This window comes from Scaptodrosophila lebanonensis, unplaced genomic scaffold, assembly GCF_003285725.1.
Source record: "Scaptodrosophila lebanonensis strain 11010-0011.00,11010-0021.00 unplaced genomic scaffold, SlebRS2 tig00000098-arrow-pilon, whole genome shotgun sequence".
Lineage (NCBI taxonomy): Eukaryota > Metazoa > Arthropoda > Insecta > Diptera > Drosophilidae > Scaptodrosophila > Scaptodrosophila lebanonensis.
The window spans coordinates 2,590,432-2,607,671 of NW_022060568.1; the positions used below are offsets into that span (position 1 = coordinate 2,590,432).

At 41.6% G+C, this 17,240-nt stretch overlaps 1 protein-coding gene across 1 annotated transcript in view; it reads left to right on the forward strand.

Annotated features, from left to right (window-relative positions):
* The window catches only part of LOC115627822 (protein pangolin, isoforms A/H/I/S-like), a 59,323-nt gene that overhangs the window by 36,775 nt on the left and 5,308 nt on the right, over nucleotides 1–17,240 (forward strand). The window contains exons 6-9 of the mRNA XM_030523656.1: nucleotides 5,171–5,258; nucleotides 6,978–7,058; nucleotides 7,126–7,275; nucleotides 14,711–14,903. Of these exons, the coding sequence (XP_030379516.1) occupies nucleotides 5,171–5,258; nucleotides 6,978–7,058; nucleotides 7,126–7,275; nucleotides 14,711–14,903 (512 nt within the window). The remainder of the gene's footprint in view (nucleotides 1–5,170; nucleotides 5,259–6,977; nucleotides 7,059–7,125; nucleotides 7,276–14,710; nucleotides 14,904–17,240) is intronic.

Consider the following 17,240-nt stretch of genomic DNA (forward strand, 5'->3'; position numbering starts at 1 on the left):
TCGCTAGCTTGCTCGCTAGCTCGCTTGATCTAATGGGAACCAGTGGCGTAAATAAATGGCATGCACTTAAGAGCTGCTTGCGGATTACACGGCATTATGATCCTTCACAATGGGCACTGCCTCTGCCACAGCCACTGCCACTGCCGCTTTACCACTTGCCGCTCTGCGCCGCACTAATAATTGAATAACACAATAAAAGTCCCAGCTTGTAGCTAGCTTGCTAGCCTGTTCGCTAAATATCCTGCCAGGATGGCAACAGGCGGGTCAAATTTTACATTGATATGTTATGTGGTTATCGTTATGGTTATGGGTATGCTTATGGTTCGACTCGAGTCGCGTCGACTTGGCTTGCCTCGGCTTGGTTTGGTTTGATTTTTATTTTTATGTTTAAAGAGACCCTCCATTTCCCGCTCTCTATGAAAATTGAGCCGCTACGGATTGCAGCGATTGTTGTTTGTTTTGTTAATTTCCACATAATTCCACATTATGAAAACCAATATGTATTCGTTTGTTCTCTTGTATGCTTGCCTTGCCACTGATATGCGTGGTGGTATCATGTATTCTAATTGCCGGATTGGGCTCAGGAATTCTGCGAAATCGGGCATCTAAAGGAACTGCTTCGGGCTAGATCAACAAGACCTTTAACCCCAGTTAGGGTTAGGGGTTGGCTCATAAATCATACATAGTTATTATTTTATTGCTATTTTATTTGATTGAACCATTCATTAAAGTGTGGCATCATTTGCATAATCTAAGCGAAGCCATTGAGGGGGGGTTGTGGCCTTCCAAGCTATTGTTGCTTCCATATGAAACTGAAGTACTCTTCACCTTTCTGTATCCTTCTATTTATATCATGCTCATATACACCTCTCAATATTTCAGCCTAACAGTTTAAGCTAAAGACATGTTCTGATTGATTGTTTAAACTTTAAAGGTAAAGTGTAATCCCCTTCTAAAGGAGGTATTCACTTGAAAATTAAAAACAAGTAGAGAAGCTAAAATCGGGTGTCCCGAATTTGAAGCACTCTGTACATATGTGTAGAAGAATTATGCGTTTTACAACTGTTACATCGGCCTATCGTTATTATCACCAAGGCTCTTATAGTCCCTGAGATCCAGGTGTTCATACAGACAGACAGGGCTGGATTGGCTCGTCTTGTCAAGCTGATCAATAATATATACTTTGTGGGGTCTGCCACGCCTCCTTCTGCAGAGTACGAATATTGTGACCGCCCTCCTCTGCGATTCTCATACCAAGTACCTAGGTGAAGGCAAACCAAGATTTAAATTTTCGAAATTTTGATAAATTGAATTTAAATTCCAAAATACGCAATTTCTGCGTATTTACACAAGGCACCTGGGACTAAAATTTGGAGATGTAGGCGATTATACGAATGGAAAATCGGGAAATCCTCCATAGGGGGAAAGTGGGGGGAAATCAAAAAAAATAAACTTGCACTGCATACACTGCCTCTTGTGTCTCTGAGATGCAGGTTTCCAAACAGACAAACAGACATAGATCGACTCATCTTGTCCTGCAGATCAAGAATATATATACTTTGTGGGGTCTGCCACGCCTCCTTCTGCCTATCCAAAAAGTTTTGACAACGACTCTACGAGTCCGCTTTGAATAGCTTAGACGCTGGGGGCTTCCGAGGGTCGTAAGCTTCACTTACCCCAAAAAGAAATGCAATTCCCAACTAAATCTTGTTAATGTCTCTTAAGTGGAGTCTAAGAGTAGGCTCAACTAATTAATTCATCAAGATGAGTCTGCAACTGACCATAGATAGGACAACATCCGTCCGTCACTTGTTGCGAGGACACAGTCAGTCAGCACCTGACCCCGTTGAGAAACCATCTGTTACACTTTTGGTGCATGGTGGTCGGTCGGTCGGTCATCTTGTCTAATGCATAGGGGAAATAGCTTACAAATTATATTTTGACAAAATCTGGTTGCGACGCAATATAAACTTCTAATTGCTTGACTATTAGTTGAACGACACAGGGGCGTTTTTCCTTTATGCTGCGGCCGAGGACTAAGTGCGAGGGTGCGGGAGCGGGTCCGGGTGCGGGTGAGGGTGAGGCACTATAAAGTAGTAAGGCCGCCCTCTGTGCGGCATGGTAAAAAGGTCGTGGTCGTATGCGCTTAGGGCTGTGGGGTGGCTGGGGGGTGGGTGGCTGTATGCCTGATACGCCTGATATATGCCTGATGTCCTGGCAACAACAACCAACCTCCCCACCCTCCATAAAATGGTTCTTTCATATAACATAACCATATAATCACGTTCAACATCAGCTACAGGAGATCACAAACGTCGCTAGCATGCCTTTTAGATTCCCCGGCAATGATATGCGCAACTCAAGTAGGCAGAGAGATGATGATTATTCGGATGCTGATGCTGATGCTGATGATGATGGCAACGACAGGGTTCCTCATTTTAAAGCAATAAGCTCTAATACGACATGTTCGACGACAACGCGCCGCCGCATGCGATTTAAAATCCATGCGACCCGCGGCAGGGTGACAATTCATCGCTCAGATAAGGACTCGCGAGTGCGTAGGCCAAGGCGACTACCAAATGCTCTCTACATACATAGAGGGAATACTAGAGCAGCGCAGAGCGAGGGAAAGCTGGGAATATTGTCACTATAGAGGAGAGAATAGACATAAGTCGTATCCGAGTAGAATGTTGGAATATTCTCTTTGACCAATCCTTAATATATAAAGTTTAATATAAAGTACGCGGTTTGCGAATATATTGAGTTTAATTGTATTCTTGGATTAGGAACTACTTCCTCGGCACTACTCTTCAGACTGATTCGTTAAACTATCTCCACAAACGCAAAATCTATTATTCTGAGAGTGATTTGTTAAACGAATGTTCCTGGCTATGTGTGGTTTCGAAAGAACTCAATCCTTTTCAGGATATTACAAGTTCACGGACGAAGTTTTGTACACGCTGGCTGTTATGGCTATGGAAAGGTTATTTGTGTTCATACGATTCTTTGAATTTTGAATCTTCTTTTCAAATTTTGGAAAGTATTTCAGTCTAGTTGAAATGCTGATAGTGTGTCGTAAAAAGTGCGTTGGTCGTGAGTGCTCGATGGGCAGAGGAAGAGCATTTGGGCGCTTAAGGGTTGAGTGACAAATGGCACAAACGGGGAAGGTATCAGTATCGCTAATATGGCATGACCCATTCAACTTGAAATCTAAAATGTATAAAAAAAATGCTTAATGAATAAAAACATGTTACACAACCACATAATAATGACATCCTTTTTGTCGCTTGTGCAATCCTTGTCCTCCTCGCCCTCGCCCTCCCCCTCCTCGTGCTCGTCCTCGTGCCCGTCCTGCGGCCCTGCCTGCGACACACACACTGGCCTGCGGGTAATTGCAACGTTCTATATACAGAGAGACAAACAGACAGACAGACCGACAGACATACGCTCGGATATACGAGTACACCCCTCCAGTCTGTGACATCCATCCAGCACAACAATAACAACTTGAAAATGACAACAACGGCAAAAACTTTGTTGTACGATGACAAGAACAACAACAGCAACAGCAACAGCAACAAGAACAAGGCAAAGAAGAGGATGAGGAAGAACAAGAGCCACAGCAGCATGAAATGGAAACGACAACAAATTTTCAATTAAATTGAAAACGGCTCGAGAACAGGATTGAAATCGCTAAATAATCCTATATTTACACATCTACTTTAAGGGCAGCCAGGCAGCCAGTCAGCATTATATACATATGTATATGTACATATGTATGTATATACACACGTAAGCTATCTATCTAGCTAGGCTAGCTTCTTTCTCTATATACATACATACATGCTTATGTATGTATGTACATACTCCCATGTACATACAATGTTTTACAGCCCTTCCGCTGCTGTGGAGCGGCCAATCAATTGGAACGCGCCTTCGCCCGCGCCCGCTTCGCTTATGCGTTGCCTGCCGCTGTGTTTGATGATTTTACCGAGCAGTAACGGTACAAGCTTTCCGGGGGATGGTGGAAAGTGCGATGGGCGATGGGCGATGGGGGATAGGGTGGGGGGTGGATGGGAGGCGGTTCCTTGTTGCGCTCAACACACATAATAATTCTGATCCGCTCGCATAGATAAACAAATGCTGACATATTTGTGTCACGTGCAACAACCTACCAGGAGATTGTGACTGCCCTGCCGCAGGAACTGGCAAAGAGTTCCTTTTTTCTTTCCCAGCACACTGCCATTTACATACTCGTATGCATGAGTATATATGTATGTATATGTATATGTTGCGATAAACACATCGCATGTATATTTATTTAAATTCGATCCAACAACAAATTGCAGAAACTGCATCTGCATCTGAGTTTGAAATATGTAATTAAATTTTTGGCCAAGATAATATCTCTTTAAAATTGTATTCGTATATACTTAGTAGGGGTGGATGGTGGGTTGCTGGCTTGCTGGCTTGCTGGGTGGAGCTCACCAGAGATGACAATCCTTATTACCACTTTTTGGAAAGATTGAAACGTTTTTTTTTTTTTTTGGTAGAAAAATAGTAGTACGATTCTCGGAGGAACATCAGCACCTCATAGTGTTCGAATTTCATATGCAGATACTTATAATGGAATCATTTGAAGGCACTCGCATTTCCTCTGTTTAGGTTTTTGTTTCCCTTAATTGTTGTCCTTTAAGTTTTGTATATTTGTGTGCTTAGTTTGATTATTTCAGGGCTGTCATACTCAAAAGTGTCGCAGATAAGATTTCATGAAAAAATATAGAGAAATTGGAAAGTTAAAAACAAATATGGTGAGGGTAGAAAAGTATGCACGAATCATAGCCATTACCAGCAGTATTTGCAGTTGAGCTTAGCAACTTTTTTTCTCTCTAATCTTTACTTAAAATCTGTCCTAGGTAAGACAATTATTAAATAATATGATAACCTTAGCTTAGCAATGAATTGAGAATCCATTTTCGACCTTTAAGCCTAAGAAATATACTCCTTCTAGCGAGCAATGTTATTCTCAGAGTATTGCACTGCCTTACATATCCTGACTAGCAATTTAGTGTTGCACCGACTTATCCTGCCCACTAGATCTATCCAGCATTATAATATGTTGTTATATGAACTCAAAACGATTGTAATTGTTAATTTGTTTCCATTTCAGGTCTGACTCGCCCTGCGTTATATCCATTCGCGTCAAGCCAATATCCTTATCCCATGCTAAGTCCTGATATGTCACAGGTAGCTTCATGGTAAGTACAATGCAGTGATTAGAAACTTTATTGTAACTTAAAATCGAATCTATAATGATAGGTTAAAAGGTTTTGGTAAGCTAGAAAAATATGTTAGCCTGAATGTTCGTTCTTCAGTTCTCCTGACTAAAGTTTTAATTAAGCTTGAATTTAAAAACGGTCCAGTAATTGGAGAATTACCTAAAAAAAATACTATATTTTAAGCATAAGTTATAGTTTTAATTACTATAGTTATTCAACATTTTGTCAAATTATTGATAGTATAAGTATCTGGTACTTTCCTACCCAATAACATTTTTTTAAGGTGTTTAAAAAGTGCAATAAGAAGAAATATTCAATATTCATAGACTGTGAATATTAAAAAGAATTAATACTTTAAAATGTATGTGTGTATATGTCTATAATTAAGTATTTCGAGATATTAAAAAACATAACGTACATTTAAAACAGTTTACTTAAAAGAAGTGTTTTAAGTTTTAACATCTCTTTGTTGTTAGTAAGAGTGGACTGCATTATCTAAAGACTTAACATCTGTTTGTTTTTAGTAAGAGTGGACTGCATTTTCTAAAGATTAAAGACTTAACATCTCTTTGTTGTTGGTAAGAGTGGACTGCATTTTCTAAACTGATCTGCAAAGCGAAGAGACGAATGCATGCCAGTGTTAGTAAATATTGTACGTGATGCGTTTTAATTGTACGTACCAGATTTTAAAACCAAAATACTTAATTACTTAATTTTCCAGTTGCTTGAACATATAGTATAGTATATGAGTTACTTCATCACCAGATATTAGTTCCATCAATTATAATTGAAGAAAAAAGAAGATAGTTTAAAATTGGTCGTTTTTACATTTCACAACTGTACAAAAAAGATAGACAGGTAGATACTATAATTCAATCATAATGAGGAATGGTAGTACGTATATAGGTTTGTAGAATTAAAATATACGAATGCGGTGTAAAGGACTCTACGTTCTAGTTCTTGCGACTGCTTTGGACCCGATTGCATAAATCGTCGCACATCTCGGCAATGCAGAGATGGAAATTAAGTCAATTACAAAATTCAACCCGCCAATGAGGAAAAATGGAACCAAAGATTATGTGGAAATCGTATTACTAATGTAATAATGAAACTGTGTTGGGCTATTAATCGCCAAGAGTGGAAGGACCTAGCGTAGAAAGCGCTAAGAAACACAAGGACGATGAAAAACAAAAAATAACAGGATTTTGTTCCCCAAACACACAACCCACTCCATTGTCGTGTTCAAGAATTCTAGACAATATCAAACATTTTGACTTCGAAATATGTATATGTGCTTCAGCGATTATTTTGTTCGACCCATTTAAGTAACTTTGCTTTTAAGCTTTTCGGCTGACGAATGTATATTTTGATTTACTTGTATTTATATTTATTGTGTCTCGTGCTAGTGATAAAGAAATGAGAAATGTGTTATTGAAAAAGTATTGTACAAGTTGTACAAGCTAGATATTAAATGCAATAATAATATTATATAATATAATAATGTAAATGGTACTGGTACGTTTTAGAAAACTATCTGCAATACAAGTAGTTGTGATGAATAACTATGCGAGCATATTGACATATTGGCATAAGTATTCAAATGAACTTCCATCTATCAATTGGTCATGCTATACAAATAGTGTATAAGCCGTTAAGCAGATTTTGAAAGGCTTATAATTAAATTTTGTCTCTTTACAGGCACACTCCATCTGTATACTCGGCCTCTAGCTTTAGGACACCCTACCCCTCCTCATTACCAATTAACACAACGCTTTCAAGGTGATTGCTTGTCTCAGACATATTGAAATGTATAGACAGTACTGATGGAATTATTTTGTAATTGCAGCGACTTCCCATTCCGATTTTCACCGAGCCTGTTGCCTTCAGTTCACGCCACGCCTCACCACGTATTGAATTCACATCCTGCGATTGTTGCGCCCGGTACTAAACAGGACTGCGGCGCCCAGGACACAACATCGAATAATCGGTATTCAAGGTAATGAATTGATATTAATTTACATCTTTAGTGCTGCTTCCCCTACTTAGAACATAGAAAACAGTTCCGCCTCCTTCTACATATACTCTAAGCACAAATTCTAATTGCGGTGCATCGCCCATTGGTGTTCAAAAATGGCGGGCCTCACCTTCAGTCCTTCAGTCATTCAGTCCCTCAGTCAAGCCGATATGTGAAATGCCGACGGCAGAACGCGTGCAGTCAAGTGGGGGATGCTCGGGGCTTGTGCCGTTTTGGCTTTCCTGCTACATATGTATATGTTTGGGGAATCCTATATATGTTGGGAAAAAGGATGCCATTTATTTGGGTTATGCGTTCGAATTCTGGACTGTGGCCACGAGGGGCTCTGCAGAGTTCCGTTTTGTTTACATACCTGATTATAAGATTGCTTTTTATTGAGTTGAGTTGAGTTGAGTTAGTGGGTGGGCGGTCGAGCAGCCGCCATCTTTAATTTAGCCACAGCTCACGTGAATATTCACACCCACACACACTTACAAGCAACGAATTGACGCACACGTGGACTCTCCCATTGGCCCTCTCAGCTGGGCAGCGCCTGCGCACTGACTTGCATCCCCTAAAAAGAGCGTCTCATGTTGAACTTGCGTCGTCGTCGTAGTCGCCCCTTAATTTCGAATGTCAATTAACAATTTAGCATCGAAACGTTACTAATGCGATGTGTCTCTTGATATTACATAGTATTTAAAAATTGTGCTTTGTATTTATGCCTATGTGGGCAGAAAATTTATGCTTTTGTCCGTTAATTGACAGTGCTTCCGGTTCCAGGACTTTAACTAAATGGTGCGCTTTCTGTCATTATGGTCAGTTTTTGCCACTCCCCCCTTTTTCAACTTCAACTTCAACACACGACATCAACAGAGCAACACAAAGTGATAATGCGATTAAAATTTAGCATAGAAAGAATTATTATTTATTTTGTCAGCTCTAATAAACATTTCCCACATTTCATTAACTGAGGTCAGTTCGAATTGTTCTAAGTAAACTATTTAATTTATTTAATCAATTTCTACAGGAATTACTATTTATATTTGAAATTACATTTTGCTTTTAGATCAAATTTTCCAAATAATTATTCAAGGATCCTTCAATTGTATTTACTTATAGTTTTTTTTACTTTCCGTGAAACTTATGTGTGATCGGCGCCATTTTGCTTTCCAACAAGAAATCCGTCCAATGATATGCATCAGAATTTTCCCATCCATTCGTTAAAAGCTCGCTGCTTCTATGTAATGCAATGTACTCGTTCAAGTCAGTGTATTTCAAATTTTGTCCGTTGAACAGCTGATTTAGCTGCTGCAACCGACAGGTGGCGCTGAAAGCGAGTTGGCCACCGCTACGCAACAGCTGCGTTTCGTGAACGTCGATTGTATGGTCATGTGTTCGTTATGTTTGTCTACAAAAACGACTCTAATCGATAAACATCGCGTGACTTATCGCACTCTATTCAATTCACAACATACGTAAACATGACTGAAATGGAAAACATTGAATGTTCAGATGCAGTGCTGAGCGCCAATTATGAAACTTAAGCGAAAATGCCAACGCGTTTTTCTAATAAACATATATATGTATACATATGTGTATAACATGTAATATATAATATGCCGTTGCGAATTTTATATAAATATAGGTGAACGGACCACTTATTCAATTTTTATGCTTGGCGCCAATTTACGTAATTGTATATTATGTATGCAAATCTTTTGATTGGCGCCAAAAATTATCTATTTATTTGAATGGTAGTGGCAGCACCAAAATCCAGGGCTTATTAAAATTCCAAGGCGCCCTACACAGCAAAAAATAAATTAGAGTCGATGCAGTGAGCACAAAGTATCCAAAGTATGAAATTTAATGCTGGCAATGGCATCGCCATCGGTGCGAAGTGAATATATAATAATTTCGATTAAATAGCACAAATCATTTGCATATGGCGCCCAACCTCCTATTCCAGTCCGTCGGGCAGGCTCCGTAAATGGGAATTGCAGTTACACTTTATAGAGGAAGCCCGTGTCAGTATATAAAGTCTAATTTTGAAGCAAACGGCACCATTACAATTAGAAAAGAAAAACAATTGTCGCTATCGTGTTGTTCTGTCGGATTGTCGTGTTGTCGTGTTGTCGCTACGAGTTAATAAATCAATCTCTCGCTTTACATTTCTCTCGTGTGCGCGCCAAGAAGAGATAAATGGGAGCGTGAAGCACTCATTGCGCATTCGCTCCAGTGAGTGGCGCGCTCGGACTCTCGGAGAGATGGGACGACGGCGTTGTCGTTGCCATCGTAAACTGTTAGCCCTAAAGCCCGAAAGTCGAAAGTAATTCGTCAAATTGTTCTGCAGGCAGCAGTATATACACGTTTGGCAAAATCTTTATTTGCGGCAGGCACCAAGGCAGCCAGTAGTCCAAAACGTAAAATCCGCGAGTGGTGCACGCGGGCGACTCCAGTCGACCCGGTCGACTACTAAATAAAAATCAAGTAAATCCCTGCTCCGGTGTGGTGTCCCGTGTGCTGTGCGTCGTTGTTGCCGATACCGTCACACCGTCACCATCGCTGTTGTCCATAAAACTTTTCGAGCGCGGTATGCGATGCTTCCGAAATGGGTTTGGCTGTGACTGCTAAAACGCAATGTTTAAGCCAAAATTCGCGGCAGCCTCGCTGGCCCAAACTAATGGACCCATCCAACCGTTCTATCACATAACTAAATGACTTTAAAAAGTGAAATTGTGAAACTCTGTGCCTGCTTTTTTTCCTCATTATTTTGCTGTGCAATTCTGTGTAAAAAGTGGCATTTAAATACATTCACAAGAAAAGAAAAAAAACATCAAACTTAACAGAGCAGTCGACCAAAAAAAAAGAAAGAAGAGAATTCTGCAGTTTTTGGGACTTTTTTTTGTGGCTGAAGCTGTCCATCTTTGATTAGAGAAAATTTGTATCTACATTCAGATACACTTTAATTATATTTCAAATCTCGCTCATATAAATCAACTCAGCAGTACACAGCAGGCTCCCCCAACCCCCCACCCCTCCCCTACGCTCCGCTCCCGCCACCAACGTACACAGTACACATGGACACAGGAGGCATACTCACTCATACAGTCAAATGATGGCAATGCAGTCCTGTCAAACAGTCAACCAGCCAGCCAGCCAGCCAGGCAGCCAGCGAACAAACATAACGAATGCTGCTTGCACAAAAATACATACACACTTGCATGGGGTGTATGTTTGTGTGTGTGTGTGTGTGTGTGTATGTAAATATGTGGGAGCATCAAAGCCAGTAAAGCTCCAAAATGGAACCATATTAATAAAGGGTTTTTCGAGCCCAAAAGTAACAGACCCCGACACACACACACACACACACACACACACACATACATCTACACATAGAGGTACATACGTATATGTATGTCGTTTGTCTGATGGTTGGAACAGACGTTCAAACCCGCAACAGGCAGGCAACAGGGTTATTGTTATGGCTATTGCGCCTGTCGTTTTTAAGCAGCTCACGCGACCTGCGTGAGCGAGTCAGTCAGTGAGTGAGTGAGTGAGCGAGCGGGCGAGAGTAAAAATATTGCATGTACGTTTACGGGTCGTTTGAGTAATTACACAGATACATCAGCATCCGTTAGCAGGATGAGCTACATCCACGTAAATGTAAGATATCCATTATCCGCCAGTTGCCAGTTGCTCCATACGGTGCTCCTACACGGCATGCGAAACTAAAATGCAGAAGCAATCTGCCAAAAATATCGTTTTCGCGCTGATGGTGTAGGGTAGGTCAAGAGTAAAGCAACAACACTTTCATCACAAACGATTAGTGGCACGAGGAGGGGTAGTGCCAATTTGCCAAGTAACAGTGCTTTCAGGGACGCTGTTCGCTTGCTCGCACTCTCTCTCTCTCTCTCTCTCTCTCTCTGTCCCTCTCCTTATCTGTCCCTCTACTATTCTCTCCCACTCACGCTCTGGCTTTCGTTTCGCGCTCTCCGAGTCTTTAGCCAGAGAGCATTGAATTTTGTCGTCCATTTCAGTCCTCCCCCAATCGAAACGAAAATGCGGTTAATAAACAGAAACATATAAATGTTTGGCCAGGCTAAAATATTACAACAATAACAACCACAACAGCTACAACAACAACAACAGCGCAAATGTAACCATCTCATATAAACAGATATGCAGACATACACACACACATACATACACACGTACACATACAAATTCTCGTAATCAAAGTTCAAGCGTCATTTATACATACTCGTAAATAAGATTCTCCATACATGCACACACACACACACACACACACATACACTCGCACATAGGCCTGCCCCCGCATACAAATACAAATACGAATACAAATACAAACACAAATAAGCACAAAATTTGACATTTTAAATGTGTGTCTACATTGGAACAGAGCCAGAGCCAGAGTCAGAGCCTAACAGCCTGTGGTTGCCTCTAACTCACGTGAAGCAGCACTCCACTGCCACTGCCGGCTCGAGTGCATTTTCACTTATGGATGCTTAATAAAAAGGTGCAATCACTGCTTTAAACTGAACACAAAATAAATGTCACTTAGCTCAGAAAAAGAACAATTGTCGCAGCTTGTGGTGGATGCACAAAATAAAAGTGATTTCAATGACTCCACAACATCACGCGTGAGTGACGTGCTTGCGGAGGAGGCTAAGAAAACGCCAGAGTTTTTAGAGCCCCAACCTCCGAATGCGAGTGAGCAAACAGCTCACGCGCTCTACGACAATCTGCTTCAGTCCACAATATCCAGCTCGGAGACATATTTGCGGGCCGATGGGCATGCTGGCTTCACTGGCAATGAGTGGCTAAACAGTGCCAATAGCAGCTATCAGCTAACTCCGGAGCAGCAATACGGCTCGTTTCGCATGCCGACAACAATGCCAAGCCAATCTGGAGCAGCACAGACATCACCCCGTGCCACATCAGCCGCCACCGTTGATCTCATGGAGCATAACGTGGGACGGAAGACGGACGTTCCTAGTGATAGTAGTAGTTGGAAGACACACACTCCTGGCACCGTCAGTGATGACGATTCTCTGAAGGGTAGCGACAGCAAGCCAGCTAATAATCAGATTGCCGGTGACAAAATGTACTCAGTTCCTCCAGAAACATCAGTACCATCGTCAACAGACACTAAAGCCAGCTACTTGGATAGTTTTCGCAATGCTCACGGGCCCGACTACAGTGCGCTGAATACAACCATTGGCAAGAAGTCAAATTTCGATATTCTGGAGCACATATTCAGTGCACCAGCAAAGACGCCGGTCAATAGTTCAACTGCTGTGCCGCCCACTTTGATTTCGGAACTGTTAATGCGCCATCAACAGGATATGTTTCACAACTGGCCGAAGCCCACCAGCACAATGGGTCAAGATGAGACGCTGGCTCGACTCTACAATAATATGCTGGCCCAACAAAACTGTCCCCAACAGCAACAGCTATTGGCGACACAGCTCTTATATGCACGATTCATGCAGCCTCGGATGCCGGAACGGGCTTTACATGTTGTGGACTTCGCTGGCTCGAAAACCCCCACTGCCCAAAGGATTCCGACTTCTATGCATGCCTTGACCCAGCAGGATAACAATAATAACAATCGTTCGTTAAGCGATATCGAGCGAAGGTGTGAGAGTGAATCCGAGGCCAATGCTCAGCTGCCCGAACAGCAGCATCCCCAAACACATGCCGATGAATCGGATAATGTTAATATCAATGATCGGCGGAGTCATTCCAAAAGCAAGTCAGCTTCACGAACAAAATGCCAACCAGCCAAGGAGTCGACATGTCATTTCTTTCGCGAGCAGAAGAACGTATTGGCAGATGTTAAGAAGGGTCTAGAGAAACTAACAGTACTCTGCAGTCAGTTTCGCGAGAATCTAATTGCTCGTCATGAAGCCAGACTAGACGGAGACGCTGACACGGCGCTTGGCGTCACAGTCCAACGTCAGATCGATGAGAATCGTGAATCCATTGACGGCATGCTGACGCAAGTGAGAAGACTTTACCATCAATGGAGCAGTGCTGAGCTCTATTACCTGCGGAGCCTGCAACGGCTGGGCCTAACCCCGGATACAGAGACAGCACCCACTCTTACTCATGCAGTAATGGCGTTGGCCGCGATCGCCTTGTCAGCTGAAAGTGACCCGGCCATGAGTAAGACAGATGCGAGTATATCAAGGAGTTCCTACAAGCAGGAGACCATGAGCGAGAACGAATTTGGATCGTTGGTAGAAAAGCCGCGCAGTCTGCAAGAGATCGAGAATATTATTCTTCAGAAGGCAAACACTGTCGCCGGAAAATTTCAGCAGCAATCAAATACAGGCAGCTCAATGAATGGTCACAGTGAGAATAGCGATGGCGAACAGTCATCACCATCACCAGTCTGCATATGGCATCCGAAGAGTACGGGAATACGGGCCCCAGACGAGGACGATAGTTGTACGGCCGCCGAGATAATACTAGAGTATGCGGCTCTCTCCGCTCAATCGAATGCACTCAGAAGCTCAAATGCCTTTACTGCTGCGGCAGCCGGTGCTTCCTCTTCGGGAAGAAGCTCGGCAGGCGTCGGCGGAAGCAACACTACTACGGTCACCACAACCGAAACCACCGAGAACTGTCCTGTCCTAAATCTATCGCCCGCAACGCGCAATAATCGAGAGAGCAGCTCAGCCAGTGTCAATGAGTATGCAGCCGACATTCAGTTTCCGCCCACACCATCCACACCACCGACAAGCAGCAACAGCAGCTGTTCCACAGGCATGAGCTCGTCGGCCTCGGCAACGGGATCCAGTAAGCATCATCGCAGAAAATCAAGGTATGCTCGCCGGATCGAGACCCCGACATCAACATCCACGATGGCCAGCAGCTGCCCGCAGGAATGTGGCAACAAGAAGCACGGCGGCACCAGCAATAGCAAAAGCTTTAGCTCCATTGCCTCCTTACCCATGTCTCCAGTCACATCCACCTCTACAACGGCCACAGTAACCACAGCATCCACATTTCACAGCACATCATCGGCGGTTGCCGCGGTGGCTGCCCTACAGGAGCGGGCTCTGTCCGATATTTTCAAGGCCCGGTTCAGCGCACTAACGGCAGCCGCTGCCATAGGTGGCGGAGGATCAGCCGATAATTGCGATGCGATGCCGATATCCGATGTCCCATACGACTTGAGTATTGGAACCAAGCTGAAAAAAGTGTAAATTTTCCGAGTGTTGTAAAGTCTTTTCATTTGATCTGCAGTTAAGCTTATTTGTTGTTTGTTTTCAAAAGCGCATTCCTACTTCTTCTTATTATCGAAATACTATCACTTCTATACATACTATCACGATTTAGTCAAGATTATCTAACATGTTGAACATATGGTTTGCTCTCTTTCCAGAAACTTGGATACAAAAAACTCATCGAATTCGCAAGGAAACGACTGTAAAGATAGTTCGATTGATAAGAAGAAACCACATATCAAGAAACCCCTCAATGCATTTATGCTCTACATGAAGGAGATGCGTGCCAAAGTCGTAGCCGAATGCACACTTAAAGAGTCAGCGGCCATCAATCAGATACTGGGGCGACGGGTAAGCGATATTACCTATACAGATCCATACATTGTAATCAACGTGCATTCTGCATATTGTATTATAATCAATAGTTGTCTAGTCTTTTTTTTTTGTTTTTTTTTCTTTTAAACTACAACATTCTATATGAGATACCTAAAAAAGAAAAAAAACGAAAGACGCGAAGCTTCAGCGGTTTTCATTGAGAGCCCACCTCCTTCCTCAAACTAGACTTTTCGATGTGAGAAAAGTGAGAAACGATCGAAAGCGCCGACTTGCTTTAGCTGAATTCTTATAACTATATTCTTTTCAATCTTTGTAATTGAATTGTAATTTATAGCATACATTCCTTAATGATTGGAAGTGCTTTGAGAAGAAGCTGCGATACGGTACGGTACTGGTACTGGTATTGGTACTACCGCTTCAACTTGAACTGAGATTGCAGCTTCGGCTGTCGCCGCTGTAGCAACTGTATTTTGAAATCGTATTACGATCGATAATCGACGCAAATCGATAGAACACAATTTGATAATGTTGTCTATAAACTATTCCTAACTGATTCTACATTCATGATACTTTTGTAGTGGCACGAACTGTCCCGCGATGAACAAAGCAAATATTACGAAAAAGCGCGGCAAGAGCGTCAGTTGCATATGGAGTTATACCCGGGGTGGAGCGCTCGAGATAACTACGGTTACGTTTCAAAAAAGAAAAAGCGTAAAAAAGACAGATCGACTGCGGATTCGGGAGGTATTGCACAAAATTGTCAAATTTTTACACACCTTTCCTTTTTAACTGCATTACAACTTTTATGTTTGGTTTTTTTTTTTTTCAAATCTTTTTCTTTAATTCTCATTTAATCACACTCCCACACACAAACACACACTCATTAATACAACCACACCACACACAAACACACCAGACCACACACTCATACTCACACAGACACATGCGCACACGCTTAACATCAGTTACTAACCAACAACTAGAACTAACAACAAATAAAAACTGTATCTATGTAATTTGTGTAAATACTTAGATTATATTTAACTCTCGTACCATACCGTACCCCAAAGTAAAAACAAAACAAACAAAAAAAAATATACCAAAACGAAAAAACACAACCAAAAAAACAAAAAAAAAAACTGCAAAAAAAACTAATAATCTTACTAGAGAGCAGCTTGATCGCCTGTATGTAGCTTCGAAGCTAAACTAGAACAAACGTCTGAATCAAAAGTATATCTAAAAAGTATTTTGTATATCAACATACACGTACGTGTACCTACTTACATACTTACTACCTTAGAATGCCTAGAAAATATTCCTAGCGCCAAACGCTGAACTTTTCATTAGCCATAGCTGAGCCGTACAAATTACCAATTAGTTGTTGCGTTTAATTTACTATATTGTTTTTGGTAGAGTTGACAATTGAACCAAGTATAATCTCTATTGTTCTTATTCGAGTATGAATCGGTCGCGTTCATGAGTGAGAAGTTATGGGATGAGGTGGTTTCAGTCAGAGATGATCGAAGATGATCAGAGATGATCGAAGATGATCAGAGATGATCGAAGATGATCACAGATGGTGGAAGATGATCAGAGATGATCGAAGAGTTTTATAAGCTCAAGAGTTGAACAGCTCAGCACTTTCCTTTCCTTTTCCTATTAGTTAGTTGTTATTTGAATGGTACTGAAGTGTACTAGGTAGTGAGTACTAGGAAGTGCGCCGACCGAAAACTGGCTGACACTGTCGTATGGCAACTGGGTATGGAGTGGGAGCTAAACTTCAGTTGGCAGGACAACACATGCACGCACACAAAACACAATTTCAAAAAAAAAATATATATATATTGGCTATCGGTGTCCGGAGAGCAAAAGCAAAAAATAAATAGAACCAAAAAAAAAAAACAACAATATCATTTTTTAATGCTTTCATTTCTATCAGGAGTGCAGATGAGTCTTTTACATACAAGAAGTTGTCGTCACATTAATGCGTCAACGCAATCAACTTTTTAAATCGAATTGAAAAACCTGTGAGTCTGGAATTGGTCTAAGCATGCACCCGAAACCGTCTAGAAAATCGATCCGTCAAAGCTTTTCTACGTCCTAATATTAGAATCAATATCAAATCAATCGTAGAGCAAACGTTCATTCGGCATAGCCTGTGCCCGCATTAATATTCGTTTGGGGCTCATTAAAACTAAAAAAAAAAAAAAAAATATATATATATATATATATATACATATAAATGTACTATATATATATATATATATAATTATATTCGTATGTATTTTTCAAAGAGCCACCCAATCAGTCAAGTCAAGTCAAGCTGACCAATGCCGGGCCTTCATGCCCACA